This window comes from Ailuropoda melanoleuca, chromosome 16 (genome assembly GCF_002007445.2).
Source record: "Ailuropoda melanoleuca isolate Jingjing chromosome 16, ASM200744v2, whole genome shotgun sequence".
Classification (NCBI taxonomy): Eukaryota; Metazoa; Chordata; class Mammalia; order Carnivora; family Ursidae; genus Ailuropoda; species Ailuropoda melanoleuca.
The window spans coordinates 17,056,369-17,079,359 of record NC_048233.1 but is presented as its reverse complement, the minus strand read 5'-3'; the positions used below and the strand labels follow the sequence as shown (position 1 = coordinate 17,079,359).

Here is a 22,991-nt window from a genome sequence, read left to right as displayed (position 1 = left end):
ATTATTTATTCAAATAAAATTTCTACTCCCTTTTCTCTCTTTTCTTCTGGGTTTCTTATAATACGAATACTATTTCATTTGATGGAGCCACTGAGTTCCCTAATCCTATTCTCATTTTGCATAATTCTTTTTTCTCTCTTTTTTTCAGCTTCATTACTTTCCATTCTGTCTCTGGTCACTAATTTGTTCCTCTGCTTCTTTCATCCTGCTGTTCATTCCATCAAGTGCTTTTCTCATTTTGTTTATTGGGCCCTTTATCTCTGCTACGTTATTCCTTATTTCTGTGTTAAGGGTCTAACTCATTTCTTCCACTTTTTTCTCAGGTCCAGTGAGCATCCTTATTATCATTGCTTTAAATTCTCTATCAGGCATGTTACTTATATCTGTTTTTCTTAGATCTCTGGCTATGGCTTGTCCTGTTCTTTCATTTCAGATAAATTTCTCTGTCTCCTCATTTTGCCTGCCTCTCTGTGTCTGTTTCTCTGTGTTAAGAGAGTCAGTTTTACCTTCTGCTCTTGAAAGTAGTGACTTTATGATGAAGCAGTCCTGAAGTGCACTGTTGTGCAGTGTCCCCTATTCACCAGAACCTGGCACTTCAGGAGAGTATTCTATGTGTGTTGCTTATGCCCTGCTGTTGTGTTTGAGTCACTTTTCCTTTCAGTGCAGTTGTCTGCACTGCCTCTCTGCCTGTTGTAGGCTGGCATTCAAATATTTTAAATGAACAAATTTACATTCCTTTACATGTTTACATCATTATGTAGATGACCATATATAAGAGCTTAAATTACTTTTTTATTCATTTACAGTGAGGCATTGAAAAAAAGGTAAGAGTTTAACATTTTTTTTTTAGTAATTTAAATGGCAGACAGTGAAAAGAATTCCTATTTGATTCTTTTAAAGAATGTGGCATAGTGCTTTGATTGTACCTACTTTGTAGGTGGAAATCTATAAGATTATCTACTCAGATCATGATGAGTATGAAAGTAGCTTCAGAAATAAGAGAAATTCTTGATGTGCAAAGAGAAGAGATTTTGATCAGAGGAGAGAGTTTCAGAGCTTGACATCTCGAAGTTAAGGGGTAATGAAATTTAAAATGGGATCATTCCTCTAGTTGGATGAAATCCAGCGATGATTAATTGATTGACATTGAAAAGGGTAAGAAACTATAAAGAAGTTTCTTCCAAAAATTGGATTTAAGAATTTCAGGCATTTATCCTTTGTTTTTCTGGTAGAAAAGCTGTAGCTTATTAATTCCCTCAATAAATAGGAGTGTAAGTCAGTACGCAGGTATATATATTTAATTCAAGTTTAAAAATTTGTGAGAGATATACTTAGGTCTTGAATTAATTGATGAGATCTATTTATTGCTGTTTTTCTTGGAAACTATAGTAATAGTGTTGCTATAACCATAGCTACATAATTTAAAAACTGTGACTATATATTTGATTTAAAAGATGATATATTAAAGTTAAATGTTCTGTTATTATTTTACACACTGAATTTTACACAATAAATTGGCACTCCATTAAGGATAATAGATTCTAAGAAAACAATGAAACACAAGTAGAGAATATATAACTATAAAAGACTATTCTTATTTCTTTTTCTTGTGTCCTTGGTGCACTAAGCTATCTTTGAAAACAAAAATGTCCTGGTCTTGTGATAGAGAGGCCTAGAAGTGGAAAAAGATATAAGTAGTTAATGAATAATGCATTGGTTGATAGAAATGGTCAAATTATACAGTTCCCTAGTGGATACCATTTTTCTTCATTGAGAGGGACACTATAGAGTTGGATGTTAATTGCTCCCACAAATATGGTTTTGCTCTTCACAATAAGCATTAAGACATGTCCTCGGAGCTCTGTGACTTCATTATACACCACCTGAAAAGGAAGAGAATAATTAAAATATAAATCAGATATGCTTAAATGCACCTTTAAAAATATTACTTTTAATAAAAATATTTAGCTGTTAATATCATTTAGCTTGGAATAGATAGGTTAATGTAGAATCTTTCATGTCTAACTCTAACTCTGGAAAGCTAAAGATTCTGCTAACATAATGGAGTTTAATGACAGAATATTTCTCTAAGAAGCTTAGAATTTATTCTGATTCCATTAATAATTGTCCATCCCAAATTTAATATGATTGTAAATTATTCTCTAGGAAGAAATTTAAGTACCCATCACCTTTTAACTGTCCTTGAATTTATTGTGCAACATGGGACCTTGAACACTATCTTTCTTTGCGGAAGACTAATGAGGAGAGCAGACCAATCTTCATGATTTCCTTGTGTTAATTTAGTGCAGTATAACAATATTTCCATCTCCATGTGAAGAATTCACTCTATGCTTACTTTAATTCATTTAATAATTTTTAATTATGAAAACACATGCTTATTAAATAAAATATGTATGAAGCAAAAAAGAAAGGAAAAATCTATATTTTTACCACTAGGAGATAATTATAGTTAACATTTCAGTGTTCTTTTTCTTTTACATATATAATTACTTTTTAAGAATCTGAGCTATAATTTTGCTCTATGTAGTTTTGTGTCTTGCTCTTTTATGCTTGCTAGTCATGTAACTAGTTTCTAAAAAGGGATCTGTTTAACTATGCCTTATAATATCCAGGAAGTAAGTCCTGGGCATTACCATCGGGTGCCTACAGTAGTAAAGAAACTTCAAAAGTGTAGTACTATCAAGAAATTAGTTACCCATCATGAAGGGAGGGGAGAGCTGTATATAAATCCAACATGGTTGCCAGGGAAACTCCTTAGAACACATTTAGAAAAGGAGTTTCGTCTGCTGCCACAAACTTGCTTGCTTTTTATAGCCAAGCTACGAGATAGAAAGAAGTGTTCTCTACATATGCAAAAAAGAAGCAGAGGAAAAACTTGAGAGGGAAGCCCTTTGAGTCAGTTGGGAGGCCTCCTCAGTGTGTATGGATACTGTTTCTGGTGCATTGAATCGCATTTGTCTACCATTTATGAACCTATAAAGTTATCAATGAGATTCCATTCAAGATCAATCTGATAGCTCTTCTGAATAATGATTTACTGATGAAGTATATAACAGTTCAGTCAAGGGACATGAGATGCAATATACTATATTAATCCAGTCTACCCTGCTTCATGTGACAGCTCCTGGCTACCTCCTCTTCTAGAATCCTACCCTATTCCAGACAGAAGATTATCTTTTAAGTTTCTTAGGACTACTGATTCAAATTATTCCATTTCATTTACTGAGTTACCCTGGGATAGTAAAGGATATTAAGGGCTGCGTTAAAAATCTCAAAACCCTACCACTTTAATTCATCTTCTTTAATAGCGACAGGATGCCCACTGTGGACTCTGTGAGCCATGTCTCCTCCTGGACTCTTATCTTTCCAAGACTTCAGAGTAAGTTCCTTTTCTTTTCTCTACCGTGGTTATACTGAGCTGTCTAAACAATCCTCCATTTTCCTCCCCACAACACTTTCAGCAGACAAAGTCATTTATTTTACAGAGCAAATAGATGAAGAGGCCCTCAAAATGTTGCTATATGTGAAGTAGAAAAATGGAATAACTCTAAGCCTTAGGGTTTTGTGAAAGTCTGGCTTAATAACACTGTGAATCATATAACTAAGCTCTAAAGATACAAATTTCTATGACACAAAATAATTTATATTTAAATGAATCGATTGTCAACTATATGTTTTCTCATTTGCATAATGGTGATAATAATATTTGCCTTTTAGCATTGTGGGGAAGAACAAGTGAGATAATGAATGTAAGCCTTACTACAAAGCCTGGTACATAGTGAACACTAATAAATTATAGCTGAAAAAGAGCCATCAAATACACAAAGAAGAACAGCTGTTTCTTGGTATTTTGCATTAGATGACTGGAGAAAACAGTTCCAGACAGAATTGAATCTGCCTGGCATTTAGCAAGCTGAAATTCTCAAGAAATGCCTTTAAGAATTAATTGCCTTTCTGGTTAAAATACAAACATTTGAACTCCAGAGGTTATATTAACTTCTGGATTTCTTTCCCTGTGCTTCATTATGTAAAAATTATTTTCTTAAAAAAAGTTTTATAAACATGTAATCATTGCACATCATAGATAATATATATCTATTTTAATTGCTTTACTGCATCCATAACGTTGTTAAAAAAATTAGCACTCTTACTTGTGATAAGCACCGGGTGATGTATAAAAGTGTTGAATCACTGTACTGTACACCTGAAACTAATATTACTCTGTATGTTAACTAACTGGAATTTAAATGAAAACTTAAAAAAGAAATAAATAAGAAAGAAAAAAATAAGCACGTTTTTCTTACTGTGCAATGGATAATTAGTGGGTAATAGTAAAGAAGTACACAAATGATTATATTCTTTGAGACTTTTTCACCAAATGCTTTAATATGTATTCTGTCTTCACATGAATAGAACCAAAATGCAGAGCTCTTTCAATTTCACTTTATAATACCTTTTACCCACAGACACACAGCAAGTCTTCATTGCCTTCTGACAAATACTGAATTTGTAGGTTAGAAATTATTACATCTAACAGAAAAACCTTGTTTCGGATAATTAATATCTGGTAACTTGTATACAAGCACTCATTGTATGTTATTTGACATGAGGGTATAGTAAATAATTCTAAAGTGTATTTAGTGTATTTAGAGTGACTTCAGTGGAAGAACAATAACATGGAAACTGAACTGTGTCTAGTGCTGGTAGAAAAGGGAGTGAGGAGGCAGGATAATGAAAAGGAGAGTTCAAAATAAGTGAGAACAGGAGAACTCTGTGGGTGGGGAGAGGGAGGGACAACAGCATAACTTAGTGGGGTCAATATGGGTTTTGGAATCTGGCAGTTCTGGACTTGAAAACTAGTTGCTTGACCCTGGTTGAAATGTTTCACATCAGGGCCTCAATGTCTTCATTTACAAACAGAATTTTCATCATGTTATGAATATCAAATGAGAGGATGATACAGATAACAATGGCTATGGCTTACTTAGTACACCATATACTTCATGTTATGGTAGATAATCACGCACATTCTGCAAGATACTTTAAGGTATGTAAAACACACAGAATGTTCCTGTTCTAATGTCCTTTCTAATTTCTTCTTTATAGTTTATAATAGAATCATATCTAAGAAAGGAATACAACGTACAAAATACATTGACTCTAACAATATAATTCTGTTATAAAATAGAATCTGTATTTCTAAAGAATCATTGAAAAAAAATGATGGTTTTGAGCCAGATGCCAAAGATAATAGAGTGGAAAGAGCAATGGCATTGGAGCCAGAATCCTGGCTCTGTTTCTTAAAAGCTGTCGGCAGTGTTGTGAGCCAGTTCTGCCAGCTCCACCCCACCTTCAGCCCAATCATGTCTACAGCAGGGATTTGTATATGATAGGGATTTTCAGGGAGACTGCTGACAAGTCTGTTGGGAATCATTCTGGGAAGTGTCAAATAGACAAGCTTGGCCCTGTATCAAAAAAGTTTAGTATCTGAAGGGTGGATATGAAACGGACCCTTGGCAGTGTCCCTGACTCAGCCTTTCTCAGTCTGGGTATTAGGGGGAGAGAGAGAGAGATCTGAATAAAAATGGTACGAATTATTTGCATGAAAAGCTTTGTAAGACATTGGTGATGCAATTGTAATATGCCCTTTGTATTCCTTTAAGAGGTTTATATAAGAAGGAGAGTGAGGTCATTCTCTCCTACTTCCCAGAACATCGAACTGCTTGCACAGTTTGAGAAATCCCAGCCATACCAAGTGGCTGATACAGTAGTGCTCAGGAAACAAAGCAGGGGAGAAGTTAAAAATAAGGTGGATGCCACGTGATAATTTACTGGGCTTCCTGAAAACACAAATACATTGTTGGTGAGGGTGCACTGAAATAATTGAGGGGTTTGGCACAGAGATAAAGCCTCCATCATAGCAGAAGGCAAGAGAAAGTAAAACCAGAGTTAAAACTGGTGTACTTTTTTTTTCTTGCATTTCTTATTAATAAAGATTTTTGTATTGATATGGACATAGAACATAATGGGAGAAAAATTAAAATATTGTTGTCTTTTCTTTCTCATGGCTAAATTCAACCAGCTACCCCACCAAAAATTGTTTATATGATGATCATTACTACTAAAAATAGTCACTTATCCACATATCAATTCACATTTCCACTCATTTAGATTATGTATAAATTGAAATGTACCAGGCATGGACTACGGACTATTGTTTCTGAAGCAATTTTAAAAGTGTTCAAAGTATAAACAGTGTGTGTCCAGGCTACAAGTGTTGGCTGATGAAGAAAGTATTGCAGTGATTTCTGACCAATGGGCCGTGAATGTGGGAGAAGCTAGAATTACTGCAAGTCATTAGAAAATTTATGGATACAATAAGCATTATAAAATAATCTCCATGCATGTGTATTTGCTAATTTTTAAAAATAACTCATATAGCTTGAAAGAAATAAAACAGAAGTTTATTTAAACTCTTGAATCGTTAGTGGCTTTTTGTCATTATGACCCTCCTGAGATTACAAATGCTGAAGCACAGCATAAACTCTGGAGAAATTTCTTGATATTGACGTAGGGGGTCTTGTTTTCAAAACGTATGGAAACTAATGACATACTGTTGAGAGGGAATATCTCTAGCTATTGACATCATGAAAAATAATAAAATGTCAAAAGTTCTTTCCTTACTAAATTATATATACAAGTGTATATATAGTTCTACATTTTCACACATGTATATGAAGCATCACTTATAAAACTACACCAAATATTAAATTCCACAAATCTTCTTAGAAACAATTAGGTTATAAAGATACTAAGAAGATAAGTTTTTTTCCTCATTCTCCTTAAATTTCTCAAGAAATTTACAATATACTAGAAATAAAAAGCACATAAGTCTAAGTAAAAGATGGTTAAATGTGGCGTAAGAGTCTAGCAAGAAAGAGTGGTTCACAGAGTCTACATTTAAGGTAAGCTTCAAAGTTGGCAGAGAAGAGCAGAAAGGGTGAAGGGCATGAGCTCCATCTCAGAGGTCATAGGGACTATTTAGGGAATGACAAGCTATGTTACGTGACTTGAGAATGTGATTAGGTATGAGGAAATAAAAGGTCATGAGCACACAAATATTCCTGACTTTTTTTTGACAAAGGTACAAAAGACATTCACTGCATTGCTTTTTCAATAAATGGTGCTGTAGTAATTGGCATTCATAGGTAAAAGAAAAAAAAATGAACTCCAACCTAAACTTCATACGTTATTCATAAATTAACTCAAAATGGATAATGGGCTTAAATATAAATTGTAAAACTATAAAGCATTTAGAAAAAATATAGGAGAAAATCTTTAGGACTTCATGCTAGGTGAAGAGCTCTTAGACTTGTAGTGTATAAAAGGAAAAATTGCTAATTTATACAAAATCAAAATTAAAAACTTTTAATTTGAAAGACCCTGAGAAGAGGATGAAAAGACATGCTACAGACAGGTAGAAAGTATTTGCAAACCACTTATCTGACAAAGGATTACTACCTATAATATAACAAGAACTCTCAAAACTCAGAAACTCTCTAATTAGCAAATGAGCAAAGACAAGAAGAGACATTTTGCCAAATAGGATGGTAAATAAGTATATGACCAGAAGTTCAGGATTATTAATTAGGTAAATGCGAATTAAAAACACAATGAGGTATCATGTTATACCTTTCAAAAGAACTAAATAATAGTAATAATAACAAATTTGTTACAAATAATAACAAATAAATAATAACAAAAAACAAATAGTAAGTAATAACAAATGGCAAAGATTCAGAGAAAATAGACACATTCATTGCTAGTGGGAGTATAAAACGGTATAGAAAAAGAGTATGGCAATTTTTTGTAAAACTAAATATGCCAACTGCCATGTATTCCAGTAATTACATCTTGAGCATTTATGTTAGAGAAATTACGACTTCCGTTTACACAAAAACCTATAGATCACTGTTCGCAATAGCTTTGTTCGCAATAGCCCAAGCCAGAAATAAACCAGATGTCCTTTAATGGGTAACAGTTAAAGAAAATACCAAGCTTCCATACCAGGACTACTGTTCAGCAGTGAAATGAAACAAACTATTGATACATGGAGCTACTTGGATGGATTGCTAGGAAGTTATGGTGAGTGAAAAAGCCAATCTCAAAATGTTACAAACTGTATGATTCCATTTAGATAACATTTGAAATGACTACTAGTAGCCAGTAATTGGGGGTGGGGTTGGGCATTAGAGGGAGGGAAGTGTCTTTGGCTATAAAACGGTAGCACCAGGAATCCTTGTGATGGAACTCTTCTGTACCTTGACTACAATGATGGTCCCACAAATCTACCCATGTGATACACATGCGTGGAACTAACAGGAATTAAAATAAAAAATGCATAGAACTAAATACACATGAACACATATAAAACTAATGAAATCTTATTAAGGTCGGTGAATTGTACCAATGTCAATTTCGTGGTTGTAGTATTGTACTGCAGTCATTGAGGGGAGGTGGCTAAATGTTATTTGAATTCTGTGTGTATTATTGCTTCCAACGGCATGTGAATCTACAGTGATCTCAGAACAACTCTTTTAAAGTGTATGAAGATGATACTATCCAAGAGACAACTCAGGAAAGTTACTGGGTCACATTTTAAGGGCTATCAATGTCACATTTAGGATTCTGTACATTATCCAGTAGGCAATGAGGAGCCTTCGAAAAAAATTTAAATAGCAGAGAAATAAATATGTCTGGTTTTTGAAAGACATCTTAGATAGAAATGTGAATGATTCAATTGAAAAACTCAAGAGGCAGATAGGAGGCTATTCTATTATAGCCAAAGTCACAGGGACCTCAAACAAAGAAGCAGCGATGGGGCAGGCAGATGGGGCAGGCAGAAGGTGATGGATTCAACAGGCAGGTGGCTGCACACGTAACAGACTGTTAAACTGACAAAACTTGGGGATCAGTTGGAAAAATGAGGGAGAGAGAGGGTGGTGTCATTAGAATGTATCTTTTGAGATGGCAAATAGAGGAGGGAAACCTGGTTTAAAAGTGTCTAGGAGACATGCAAATGGAGCGCTCTTCAGTAATCAGGGAGAAGCGCAGGTCAAAAGGTTAGGACAGAAACCGGGGCTTGAGGAATAATTTCAGATGCAGCCTACCTAGCAGAGGTGTTAAATGAAAAATGTAGGTATGTAAGATGATATTGAGAGTGTATGTATCAAGAGGAGATAAGGGGAGACTGTGGAACCTCAGCAAACAACGTTTTTCAGAAGAAGAATGGCAATGAAGGAAACTGAGTGAGTGGTGAGAGAAGATGAAAGGGAGTTAAGAGAAGGTAAGACTCAAGCAAAAGGGAGGTGTGAAAAAGAGGGTGCAGCTGGTGATGCAGTTATGTAACTGTTCAGGAGAGTAGAGGGCTCATTAGATTAAGCCATTAGGAATCCAGGGATGTCACTCTAAGCAACATCAATTAAGTTCAGAATCCATACTGCAAAGGATTGAAGGATGAAAAGGAAGTGATAAAGTGAGAGCAAGAAATGTGAGTCACTTTTGCAGAATTTTTTTTTTTTTAAGGTTACTTATTTATTTGTTTGAAGAGAGAGAGAGACAGACAGCTGAGCAGGGAGCCCAACGCCGGGCTCGGTCCCAGGACCCTGGGATCATGACCTGAGCCGAAGGTAGACGCTTAACTGACTGAGCCACCCAGGCGCCCCAACTTTTGCAAAAGTTTGGGGGTCTTAGGGAGGAAAAGAAAATATGGATGCTTTAGAAAGCCTGAGTTGAGGAGTCTGTTTTTTTTAAGACTTCTGACCCAAGGATCCAGTGGATGAGACAGCCTTAAGAAAGGCAAACAAGTAATCATCCAAGCAAGGTACAGAGGAGATGGGAAGGGACGGAATCAAGAAAATAAATGTATGGTTTACCTCAGAAAGAAGTAGGGGATGGGATATTCAAATTGTGAAATACAAATTAATTCATTTATTATATATATGTCAATTTAATTTGTGCTTTGTACTTATTTCCTTTTATTTTCCAAAGGAGATTTTTGAAGTTTATTGTTAAACACAGGATAGACTATGATAAACTCTTTATGTATGAAAGCCCAGGTAGAGGAAAATAAGGTTAGAGAAAATAAGAGGAAGTCAGGGACAATGTTAGGGGAAAAAAAAAAAAAAGCCATCCTGGGCTATTGCTGGAGGCTTGCCACAATTTGAAAATTGGTTCATTAGCGCTTTGAAAGCAGATCTGTATTTTCCAGTTCCCATAGCATCTAGAACAGTGATCAGCACATAGTGGCTATTTTGTGAAATGTCTTCCCTTTATGGAATAATGCTGCCAATTACTGCAAATTTTCCATATTTGGTTGTTAAGCTAAAAAATGGTAAGAAAAATACAAAGGGACTGGACAAGAGATGAATCATACTTACAATTTCATTATAAGTGGGGTCGGTACATTTTGGAACAGATTTTGTTTTCCTCCTACGAACTTCACTGGGATACGGTAAAAGATAAAATTCAACATGTGCACTGGGCGCAGAGCCATCTGGGAGATGCTGCAGAGGAAAATGGTTATAAATATTAATGCGTGTTGCTATCAAAGAAAACAAATACATAGCTACTAAATATCGAGACCAAAGGCAGGATCAAAATTTATTACAGTACTGTTTATCAGAAATAAGAGAACAATCAAAAGAAATACATCATTGCTCAAAAATATTCCCAAAGCACAGTGTAAAAGAGTAAAACTGTCTATTTTAAATTAAGTGTTGTGTCAGAGAACTATATTTAAAAGCCTATTAAATATAATTTACTTTAGTTTTTTACAGTAAAAACTACATTTGCATTTTTGACAGAAATGGTCAAGAGATGAATATAAGCCACAGGCAGAGATAGGGATTAAGTGCCTCAGGATACTGTCCACCACTTGAAAATTAAAAAAATGCAAGTTTAACACATAAAGTGTAGCATTTAATGATATGTATATGCATATTACATAATATCACATTCAAGGCAGAATTTAATTAGAATATCAGTTAGACTTGCAGCTTTAATATACTTGAAAGATTTTAAGATAGTTTTGATAATTTTATTATCAAAATTAGCCTAAAATATATCATATAATCCTTCTCAAATTATGTTCTATGGAGCCTCCAAAGTTGCCTAAAATGCTGCCTGATGGGTAGATCAATGTCAAATGGTTCGATCTTTGGACCTCCTCTCCCCAGTTTGTCCTAACTGGCCCCCCAACTACCTCCAATCCTAGCTTCCCTATTCTGGTTTCAGAACTTCTTCTTTTCCAACTTTCCTTATTATGGATATTTTTCTTTCTTTTTAAAAAAAATTTTTAAAATTCTTATTTATTTCTTTTTTTTAAAAGATTTTATTAATTTATTTGATAGAGAGAGAGAGAGAGAACGAGCACACACAAGAGCAGGGGGAGGGGCAAGGAAGAGGGAGAAGCAGGCTCCCCACTGAGCAGGGAGCCTGACTCAGGGCTTGATCTCAGCACCCTGGGATCATGACATGAACCTAAGGCAGACACTTAACCAACTGAGCCACCCAAGCGCCACTGGATATTTTTATTTCTTAATATTCATTTGAGGAATAAGTTCATGGCTTCAAAAATTTGGAAGCCACCACACTTCAAAGAAATGTGTTTCACCTTTGTCATCTTGACCAAATGGAGAGTAAATCATACTAAAACTCTGAATACCTCGTTTGATAAAAAGATAAATATTTGTGTAATTTATATTCAAAGAGGATGATTTAAAAGTCAAGCTTGAGGAATTAAATGTTTATTTTGTTGACTACATTCTAACTATTAAATCGGTAATTTTCAACAAATACATTCAGTCTTCTGAATCACAGTGACATTTACATGTGAATATCCAGTGCCACCCCCAATGTCATTAGCTTTAATTTTGTATCTTTCTTTGGCACTCAAAAAAGCACAGTGGAAAGTAAGAAAATATGATATATATTATTATAGTGCTAATTTTTACTCGGTTCTAATTTACATAGTAAAACTACATTAGGAAAATTTGGCTCTTTATTATTACTCACAAATTAGATACAGTACATCTGGACACATCATATCTCAAAATGCTAAGATTGTCAAAACTGCTGCTTTACCTAGAGCTCAAGGTTTCCTCCCCCACCAGGACAAAATGCTCAGTGTCTCAAATGTATCAATGACATAATGGAATCTTCAGTGACAGAGAAAGAAATTGCTGTTAATATTTGAGAGAGTGCTTTTGTTCTGCTTGATTTGGTTTAGTTTGGCTTGGGAAAGAGGATGAAGGGAGTATATAGTGTTTGGCTCTATGTAATTCTCTCTTGTCTGCCATGGTGTTGAGGATACCATACCTATAATCACTGTATGTTCCAACTTAGTAGTTAGAATCATGGTTCTGAATATGGACTTTGAGATTGCAATCTGGACCCCCAAATTTGCCAACTATGTGGCTTTTGGCAGGTATCTTAACTTATTAGTGGATCAGGTTCCTAACCTGTAAAGGAGGATAAAGGTGATGACTTACTGCATTCAGGAGATTAAATAAACCATGTAATGAAGACAATGTGTGAAACAGAGTAAGACTTAAACGTTTGATACTATTTTTATTTTCTATAAGTTAAATTTAAATTAAACATAAATATACTATATACACTGCTTGGACGAGATATCCCTAATTTCTATGACATTAATGAGCAGAAGTTTCTTAACCTTGGCACTATCAATGTTTGGTGCCACGAAATCCTTTGCTGTAGGGAGCTGTTCTATACAATGTGAATATTTTAGCAGCATCACTGACCTCCACCCACCAGATTACAATAGCAACATCTTCCCAGTTCTGACAATCAAAAATGTCTCCAGACTTTGCTAACTGTCATTTGGGGGACAAAATTAACCCTAATTGAGAACCATTTAGATGACTCCCAAATAGACTTTCCAGTTCATCCTTTGAATCCCAGCCTTGTGACCTGCGACTATTTCCTCCTGAATATCTTCTTGGTACCATTATATAAAGTCTAACCAAAATCTATCTTCTATCCTCCCTTACCACTCCAAAACAAAATTTCCCAAGTTGTTCAAACTATATTAAGTCATACCATTTGTTTTCTCTAGTGTCTCCCTTGTCACCGATTTTCAAATCCAAGTGTGTACCGAGATCAGTATCCTCCCTGTTTGCCTAGTTCATCTTCCACCACAGATCTTTATTTCCTACCTTATTGTAACTGGATTTTAATGACTTTTTATGCCCTAGTCTTCCCACTTCTTTCCTTCCTTCATTCCATAGATCACTGTTGTACTTAACCTTCCTATAAAGCTGCTTTGATCACATCACTTTCCCCACTGCCTAAAGAATAAACTCCCAATCACAGACGAAGAAAGATAGTTTGCATACCAGCCTTCACCAGACATTTAGCAACTAGGGGTTTGGGTTTCTGTTTCCAAGTTAATGTCCTTGACAAGGTCCTTGAATATCCTGGAGTTTTTAGAATAATAGAACAGCACAGCTTTCAATTCAAAATCAGGGGTGCATTAAATCTGAGCAGCAGTGGGCTTAGTCTGTCCTTAACAGCTTTCAATGCAGACATTGATTTCTCAGGTCTTTTAGAGATTCTTTTTTTGTTTTGTTTTTTTCCAAAGCAGCTGTCTTATCAATGCTATTTTTTTTTCTTACTTTTGCTATATCCTGTTTCTTAAAGATTGCAGTTTATTTATTATAAAAAACTCCAGCTGTCTTCTTATTAATACTTCTCATTTCATCCTTTGCCCTTATGTTTATGTGAGGTAAATTTAACTTTAAAGTGATTAAATAACCTGTACTTGTCTAAATGTCTTAACCTAGGATTTTTACTCTGGTTGCATTTTAGACCTTCACAAAGATTTAACACTTTGACCTGAGAAGTCATAAGGTTCGGAGATGCTGAGTTCTTAGTCTTATGCTCAGTCTAAACAATGAGAAGTTTCCTTTTATCACCAAGAGGGTTTTTTTATTCACAGTGGATTGAAGTCAAACAGTGCTAATACTTTCTTCTAGAATTCTGGCTAATATTTTTACTATGCTCAGAAGATGACATGAAGTCATTCAAATTTCATTTTTGTTACTCATCCTAACTCTGAATTCTATATATCCTAGATTTTCTGTTAAAATATTTCTCATTTTTATATTTTTAGAAGTTTTATATATGCTGGCTCCCTTATGAGCTTAGAAATTATTTAAAAGGAAAATCCATGTCTTGATGCTTTACACTTCCCTCCCCTCACATTTCCTTTGGGATTTGCTCCATTGGTGACTCACTACTCTATTACCCTAACCCCACGCTCAGTTCCTTCGTCCTAAATTTTCAATGAGTCTCTGAATCTCCAATGAAAAATTTAAAATCCTCCCTTGAGATTGGGCTTCCATTTACCTTATTCTTTTATTTCCTTTCATAGTCCTGCCTTTCTTTCACAGCATTCGTTTCTTTCCTAGAAATCCTGTTCTTAACACAGTGGTTGGCATACAGTGAATACTAAATAAATAGTTATCGAATAACTGAATGGATGAGCTATATATTTATAGCATCTAGCTCTTTGAAAGCACTCCATATCTATTTGTTGAATCATTATTTATAATGCAATATAAAAACTACAAGTGTTCTTAACTTCCTAAGGTGAAAGTGGATGCGTCTTAGGGTCTGTTTCCAATGTCTGCCCTAGGTGTTTACCCTGAACACTTGTTGTTTGATGACATCTCTCTGCAGATAGAGCAGGTCTTCACATGCACTTTGTTGGGTTTCATGGCTGATCAGGAGTATTTGTCTTAAGGTTGGCTTGTTATGTCTGATATCTCAATAGTCCACTTCTAAAACTTTGATTTTATCTCATCTCTCAGATACTAAACAATCAGATGCTTACTTCCTTTCTTTACCGCTTTCTGCCTGCAACTGGAGCTAGACTGGATTTGTAACATAATTGCTTATAATCAGTCTCAGAACAAATCTTTAGTTGCCATCCTCATGTTCCCCTGAAGACCTGGCCTCTGATTGCTGTCTTCCTTTCCTGACACCTTGTCCAGTCTTCTGTGATAGTCCTCCCCACCTCTCTGGACTGTTTCCACTTAACTCCTTTTAAAAAAAATCTCCTTAACAATAAGTACAACAGGTTATTTAAATCTTCTAGGAGCTAGCAATGACCTGACAATTTCTTGGAGCCCTAATAGATGGTGGAGTGTGAATTAAAGTCATTTTTTTTGTTCCCATGCCTTTGGTCAACCTTATGCAGTTTCCCCTTCTGTACACCCCTATTATGGAGTACATGAAAGAAACAGACACAGGTATATTCAATTTAATTAGAGATGTGCCTACTGGGGACCTTTGGGTGGTGGCAAGGTGCTGGATCCACATTTGCACCAAGCATTCCCTGCAGAGGAAATAAATATGTCTCATACATATGTGATACTATTTTTTCAAATATATGTAGGTGCTTTTGATAACACAATTTTAATATTTTAAAAAGCACTAGCTGAATTTATAGTTTAAAAATTGTTTTATATTTCTTAAATTTACTAGATTTTTAGAAAAATTTTTTAAAGTTTAGAAAGAGGTCCCTCTAATTGAAAAGGTTGGAAATGAAGGCCTTAGCATATTCTTAGCATCACTGATGCAGACACTTCTTTTTCAACTAAGAATGAAATAAAGGAGAGTCTTATCTTGGTTATTATTTTGGGCATAAAAATTAAAATGCATATATGTATATTAGTAAATCATTATTCACAATGGTGACTTCTTAATGGTATTGTTTTAGGTGTATAAATAATTAAATATGCTAAATTTCTGCCTTCCTTTCTTGCCCCACATTGCACACAGCATTTTAAATGGCTCTCAATGCTACTTCTGTTGTTTTTGTTGTCAATGAATAAAACTATATTGAAAAAATGGATAATTTATCAAAATTAAGAAAAAAGACTAAGCAGTAGCATGTTGCTATAAAAACAAAGCACAATGTAAACTGTTTTTAAAGTAAATAAAACAGGGGCGCCTGGGTGGCACAGCGGTTAAGCGTCTGCCTTCGGCTCAGGGCGTGATCCTGGCGTTATGGGATCGAGCCCCACATCAGGCTCCTCTGCTATGAGTCTGCTTCTTCCTCTCCCACTCCTCCTGCTTGTGCTCCCTCTCTCGCTGGCTGTCTCTATCTCTGTCAAATAAATAAATAAAATCTTTTAAAAAAAATAAAGTAAATAAAACATTTCACATTGCAGGGTAGGCCAGCAACCCTTTCGTATTTTCATATGAGTTTATGAAGAAGATACTTATTTTTCATATACAGTAATAATAATAATAATAGCTATCACATAATGAGTATTTACTTAAATCACTCTCTTAAAACAACCTTTGAGCTAGTATTATTGTCTTTACTTTATTGAAAAGCTTTTATTACAACTTGTGCTCTTTACCACTACCCTTTATTGACCCTCTACAAAGAATGCAAAGGAAACCACCAGATTCAAATTTAGAGCACTTCCTGATCAAGTTTTATCAGAAATGTGATGAAGATAGATGGTTTAAAAATAACTTCTGTAGATTAATTCAAAGCTTAACTGTATTTAATAGGTTCTTATCTTTCTGATGAATAATTTATGAGAATTTCCCATCAAGTTTTTTTTTTTTTTTTGACTTAAATGTTTCCAAGCATATGATAAGATAGGCTTTGGTAGAAATCAACTGCCGATGATTAAAATATGATACTGCTGTCAAAACCCGAGGTCTATGCCAGAAACAAAATAACAATAAAGAAGTGTTTTCCTCATCTATGTGCCTGCCAAACTGCAATTCTGAAACTCAGGCTAGCTACCACGAAGAGGGTCTTTTTATAAAATGACAATGTACAATAAAGGTGCAGAAGTACAAGAAAAGTTCTTGTGATACATAGTTTGCTCAGTGCTTCAGTTAAAGAAATGGTGGAATGGGGGCACCTGGGTGGCACAGCAGTTAAGCATCTGCCTTCAGCTCAGGGCGTGATTCCGGCGTTCTGGGATCGAGCCCCACATCAGGCTCNGGCTCTTCTGCTATAAGCCTGCTTCTTCCTCTCCCACTCCCCCTGCTTGTGTTCCCTCTCTCGCTGGCTGTCTCTATCTCTGTCAAAAAAATAAAAAAATCTTTAAAAAAAAAAAAAAAAAGGAAATGGTGGAATGATCTTTCCAACCTTTCTGTGTGTCTGTTAACGTGGAATGGGATGATTTCAGGTCCTCATGAATTAAATTAGGATGGTGTTCTGCTTCATTTCACACTAATTAAGCCTTTAATTGAATTCTTGTCACTAATAGGTGTTTTTCAGTAATTTTTTTTAAAACAGTCAATTCAAAAATCACACCATCATGTGTCTAACACTTTGGATGATCTATGAAAGGTCACAGAAGAGTTGCTGAAACCATTTCTACTTTCGAAGAAATAACAAACTCATGGGTATGATCATCTTACTATATACATATTAAAAATTTTTAATCCTCAACTTGATGCAGTTAACAACTAGATAGAAGTCACAGTTTAATAGACAGAATTCTTATATTTTCTGACTCAATACATAGGAACTGAATTGCTCCTAAAAATCCAGAGTTTTAATTAGAGCTCCAAAGTTTGCTACTGAAGTGTCTTGTGAAGTTTGGCAAGCTTTTCCATTTCTCAATCTTAATAACATGTATAAAGTAAGGCCTTAAACCTCATTTATTTTTTACAATCTACTTGATGGAAAACGCTGAAGAACTGTTTATGAGTTAAGTGTAATTAAAGTTTTTTTTTTTACAATTGCACTGAACCACTTTAAATGATTTCAAATCCTCTAACTCTTAGCTTCTATCCCCACATGCTAAGAAAAATGTACAAATAAGAGACAGACTACATTTTGTTAATGATTATTGAGGAACTGTGAAGAACAGATGAAATACTGGAAGGTTAGATTTATGATGCTGTTATACTTGATAGTATTGGAGATTTTTTTGCAAAAAAACCCAGAAACTAGTAATTCAGAGATAAAGTATGGTTTTCTACCTATATACCTCAAATATTTGCCTTGATTCTGTCCTACTAAACAGTTTTATCATGATTTAAATAAAGATACAGATATGTGATGTACAGCTATCAATAATCTGAATGTTATGGCCAATATGCTTGATCACATAATCAGGACTGAGATGTGAAGAGCTGGAACGATGAACCATATCTAACAAGGTTAGATACAATAGAGTCAATGCCAAGTTCTTCTTTTGGATCTGAAAAACTCATTCTGCAAATCCAGGATATGAAACACTTGGCTTAGGAATAGCACTTGGGAAAACTTTAAAAAGTTACATGTGATTATAGGTTCAATATATCTATGACCAAGCGATTGCTAGGTACATCTATCTGTCACCTGTCTGTCTATCTGTCTATCTATCTATCTATCTATCTATCTATCTATCTATCTATCTATGTGCATATTATCTATTTATATCAAATATACTTTAAATGTAAAGAGATGAAAGGTTAAAGGTAAAAGGATAGAAAATATATACTATGCTAACATGAATCAAAGGAAAACTGAAAAACTTATATAAATATCTGACAAAGTATATTTGATGGTAGCAAATACTACCACAAATAGAGAAGGTCGTTTCATAATGATAAAGGGACCAATTAATCAAGAGGACATAATAGTCTTAAATGTTCATATAACATTATACAAATTCACAATTATAGTAAAAGATTTTAACACCCCTCTCTTAATAATTCATAGAACTAGCAAACAGAAAATTAGTAAGGCTATAGAAGAAAAAATAAGGTGAAATGAGTGTTTTGTAAGTAGCATATATTTGGGTCATTTTTTTTTTTTATTCATCCAGCCACTCTATGCCTTCTGATTGAGAATTCAATCCATTTATGTGTAGAGTAATTATTGATAGCTAAGGACTTCCTAATGTCATCTTATTAATCATTTTCTGGCTGTTTTTTAGTTCCCTTGTCCTTTTCTTCCTCTCTTGCTGCCTTCTTTTGTGGACTAATGATTTTTTGCGGTGCTCTGCTTTGATTTCCCTTCCCTTTATCCTTTGTGAATTTACTGCAGGTTTTTGCTTTGTGGTTACCGTGGGGCTTACATAAAACATCTTAGGTACAGGAGTACCTGTGCGGTGCAGTCATTAAGTGTCTGCCTGTGGCTCAGGTCATGATCCCAGGGCCCTGGGATCGAGCCCCTCATAGGGCTCTCCTTTCATTGGGAGCCTGCTTCTCCCTCTCCCTCTGCCTGCTGTTCTGCCTACTTGTGATCTCCCCTCTCTGTCAAATAAATATATATTTTTAAATATATATATTTTTAAATTTATTTGACAGAGAGAGAGCAAGCACAAGCTGGGGGAGTGGCAGGCAGAGGGAGAGGGAGAATCAGGCTCCCAATGTGAGGCTCCCAGTGTGAACCCCCACGTGGGGCTCAATCCCAGGACCCTGGGATCATGACCTGAGCCAAAGGCAGACGCTTAACCAACTGAGCCACCCAGGTGCCCCAGTTTTGTTTTTTTTGTTTTTTTTTTTTTAAGATTTTATTTATTTGAGAGAGAGAGAGCAGGACAGCATGAGTGGGGAGGAGGGGCAGAGGGAGAGGGAGAAGCAGACTTCCCGCTGAGCGGGGAGCCTGACATGGGACTCCATCCCAGGACCCTGGGATCATGATCAGAGCCAAAGGCATACACCTAACTGACTGAGCCACCCAGGCACCCTGCAGCTATAGTTATTTTTAATACTCTTGTCTTTATACAAGAGCTGAGTGATTAGCACTCAACCACATTACACTATTTGAGTACTCTGACTTTGTACACTTATTTTTGCGATAGGTTGTATATTTTCATATACATTTATGTTATCTGTCAGTATCCTTTCATTTCAGCTTGGAAAAGTCCGTTCAGCATCTCTTATAAGGCAGGTCTAATGGTAATGAACTTCTTTAGCTTTTATTGGTCTGGAAAAGTCTTTATCCCTCCTTCATTTCTGAAGGACAGCTTTGCCAGGTAGAGTATTCGTGATTGGCATTTATTTTAGTTCAGGACTTCGAATACATCAATCCATTCCCCCCTGACTTGTAAGGTTTTTATTGAGAAATCTGCTGATAACCTTAGTTAGGGAGGGTCCCTTGGAAGTTGCAAGCTTTTTTCCCTCTCACTGCTTTCAAGAGTCTTTGTCTTTGATTTTAGACCGTTCCATTAGAGTGTATTTTGAAGAGGATCTCTAAGGAGAGCTTGTTTGGGGAACTGGGAGCTTCATGAACTTAAATATCCAAATCTCCCCCCAGATTTGGAAAGTACTCAATCATTATTTATTTAAATGTGCTTTCTGTCTCTTCTCCTTTTCTTCTTCTGGAACTCTAATAATTCAAAGTTCTTGTTAAGGTATCCGAAGATCACATAGGCTTTCTTCAGTATTTTTCATTTCTTTTTTATTTTTCTTTTTCCTTTTTTGTTCTCAACTTACTGGATAATTTCAAAGTTTTTGTTCTCTATCTCACAGATTCTTCTTCTGCTTGATCCTTCTGATGGTGATGCTTGTTGCATTTTTCTTTTCATTTATAATACTCATCAGCTCCAAAATTTTTGTTTGCTTTTTTTTAAAAAAATTCTATTTCTCTGATAAACTTCTCATTTTTTCCCGATGTATTATTTTCCTGATTTTGTTGAATTGTCTTTCTGTGCTTTCTGTAGCTTATTGAGTTCCCTTTTTTTTTTTAAAAGATTTTATTTATTTATTTGACAGAGATAGAGACAGCCAGCGAGAGAGGGAACACAAGCAGGGGGAGTGGGAGAGGAAGAAGCAGGCTCATAGTGGAGGAGCCTGATGTGGGGCTCAATCCCATAACGCCGGGATCACACCCTGAGCAGAAGGCAGATGCTTAACCACTATGCCACCCAGGCACCCCTATTGAGTTTCCTTTGAAAAGCTATTTGAATTCTTTGTATCAAGCAAATCATGTATCTTCATGTCTCTGAGTTTGGTTAGTGAAAGATGATTGTGATCCTTGGGTGGTGTCAGGATACCTTGATTTTTCATGTTACTCGAAATTTTGCATTGCTGTCTTCAAATTTGAAGTGGTTGTCACCTCCTCCAGTCTTTACTAACTGCTCACTTCAAAGTGTTCAAACTCATGTTTTTTTTCTACAACAGTGTGATGAAACTTCTCCTCTGCAAACCTGGACTTTCACAAAGGCTCTTTCATATGTGGATGACTATTAAAGGCAGTGCTTTCCAGGAACTCCCTGACCATGGCTAAGAGGGGCTGGAACCAGTTCATGAGCCACTTCAAGGTCTTCAGCTGGGACCTAGGTCTGTGTATCTCTTATTTGGTACATGGGTGGGTGAGAGTTCTCCTGGATCCCTTGGTATATGGTGTTAGGTTCCACAGCTCCCACAAACATACCTTTGTCTGTAATGGATTCCAAATTTTTGTAGTTGGGTGAGGGATGTCTCTTGCAACTATGCTGCTAATGTGACTCCCAAGGTGATTTCAGAAAAGCCAGGAAGGAACCAGATTAAAAGGACCAATGTCAGGACCCTAGTTTATGTTTTGCTTGTTTCCTTGTTTGAGTTAGAATGTAGAATTGAGGGAGATTTGGATAAAGAATAGCAATTAGGGTACAAGCCTGTCAGTAAAGAACAGAGTGATTAGATAAAATCTGTATCATGTGGTGACCTGTACATTGATGGCTATGTCAGCTGGAGATATGGTAAGAGTCCAGAGTTGTTGAATATTTAGAGAAATAATTCTCAGCAGGAAATCACTTTATTTTCAAGTGAGACAGATGTGAAGGTCAAATATCTGTCATTCTCAGTTTAGCATCATGTATTATAGAGAGCAAAATTCACAGAGAAAAGCTATTCATTTATAAATACAGCTCAAATTAAACTGCTCTGCATTGTGGCTATTTTTCACAGTAACGTACACTTAAATAAATATTCACTTATTTAACAAACATGTATTAAGGGCATAGTATTATGCTAAGCACTGCAGAGTATACAAAATATACTTCCCACAATTTTTACAATCAGTATATTTTTATAACAACTGAAACTACAGGATAAACCAAAATGATAAGAGTTTCAAGAGCTGAGATAAGGCAGTGTATATCAAATGGATGGTGTAAACAGTAAATAAAATAGGAGGCCAACGGAGAGAAGGATCACCAGGAGCAAGAGTGACCCAGGAGCTTCAGAAAGGATGAGAGGTTTGAGCTGAGCCTGGAAGTTGAATTAGATGTAGATGGTAAATAGAACGTAAGTGGAAGTATGCTATAGTTTGCTTAAAGGATGGGAATCTGTTTGGTAAACATGAATGAACCATCTAGAATATGAGTTTTGTGTTGGGGAGGGTGGATAAAAAGGTGTGGTAAACTGTGTAGTACCTTAAATAATTATTAGACCAAGGAATTTGAGTTTTATAAAGATTCTATTAGCTTTTTTTAATTTATATGTTAAAAATAGAATTTTAGGATGATTAATGCAGATGGATTAAAGGAAGTAGAAAACAAGGCTAGGAATATCATAAAAATCAATCAAAGTAATGCACAGGTGAATTAATAGAGAATATAGAATAAGATTTTGGCAAAATAAAAGTACAGGAAAGTAAAAGGGTTTGCTGATGATGAAACAATGAAATATTTATATCTGGGCTGGCTATTCTTCACAATCCACTGCTTTGCATCATATTTGAAATGGGAGATCATTGTAATAATGGGCCAACTCTAGAAGAAAATTTTTTATTAATGAAATATAAGCCAGATAAAATTGATGGGATAAATATTATTAGAAAATTGCCTTTTATCAAGAAATTGATGTTTATTTATTTAATTTTTTTATTTTTTTATTTTAATGTTTTTTTATTATATTATATTAGTCACCATACAGTACATCCCTAGTTTCTGATGTAAAGTTCGATGATTCATTAGTTGCGTATAACACCC

General features: G+C 35.3%; 1 protein-coding gene across 2 annotated transcripts in view; it reads right to left on the bottom strand.

Moving 5' to 3' along the window:
- Nucleotides 1–517: 517 nt before the first annotated feature.
- The window catches only part of PIK3C2G (phosphatidylinositol-4-phosphate 3-kinase catalytic subunit type 2 gamma), a 358,071-nt gene continuing 335,597 nt past the window's right edge, over nt 518–22,991 (bottom strand). For both annotated transcript variants that reach the window (XM_034645915.1, XM_011228226.3), the window contains 2 exons: nt 10,461–10,586; nt 518–1,883 (listed from right to left, as the gene is read on the bottom strand). In XM_034645915.1, the coding sequence (XP_034501806.1) occupies nt 1,731–1,883; nt 10,461–10,586 (279 nt within the window). In that variant the 3' untranslated portion in view covers nt 518–1,730. The remainder of the gene's footprint in view (nt 1,884–10,460; nt 10,587–22,991) is intronic.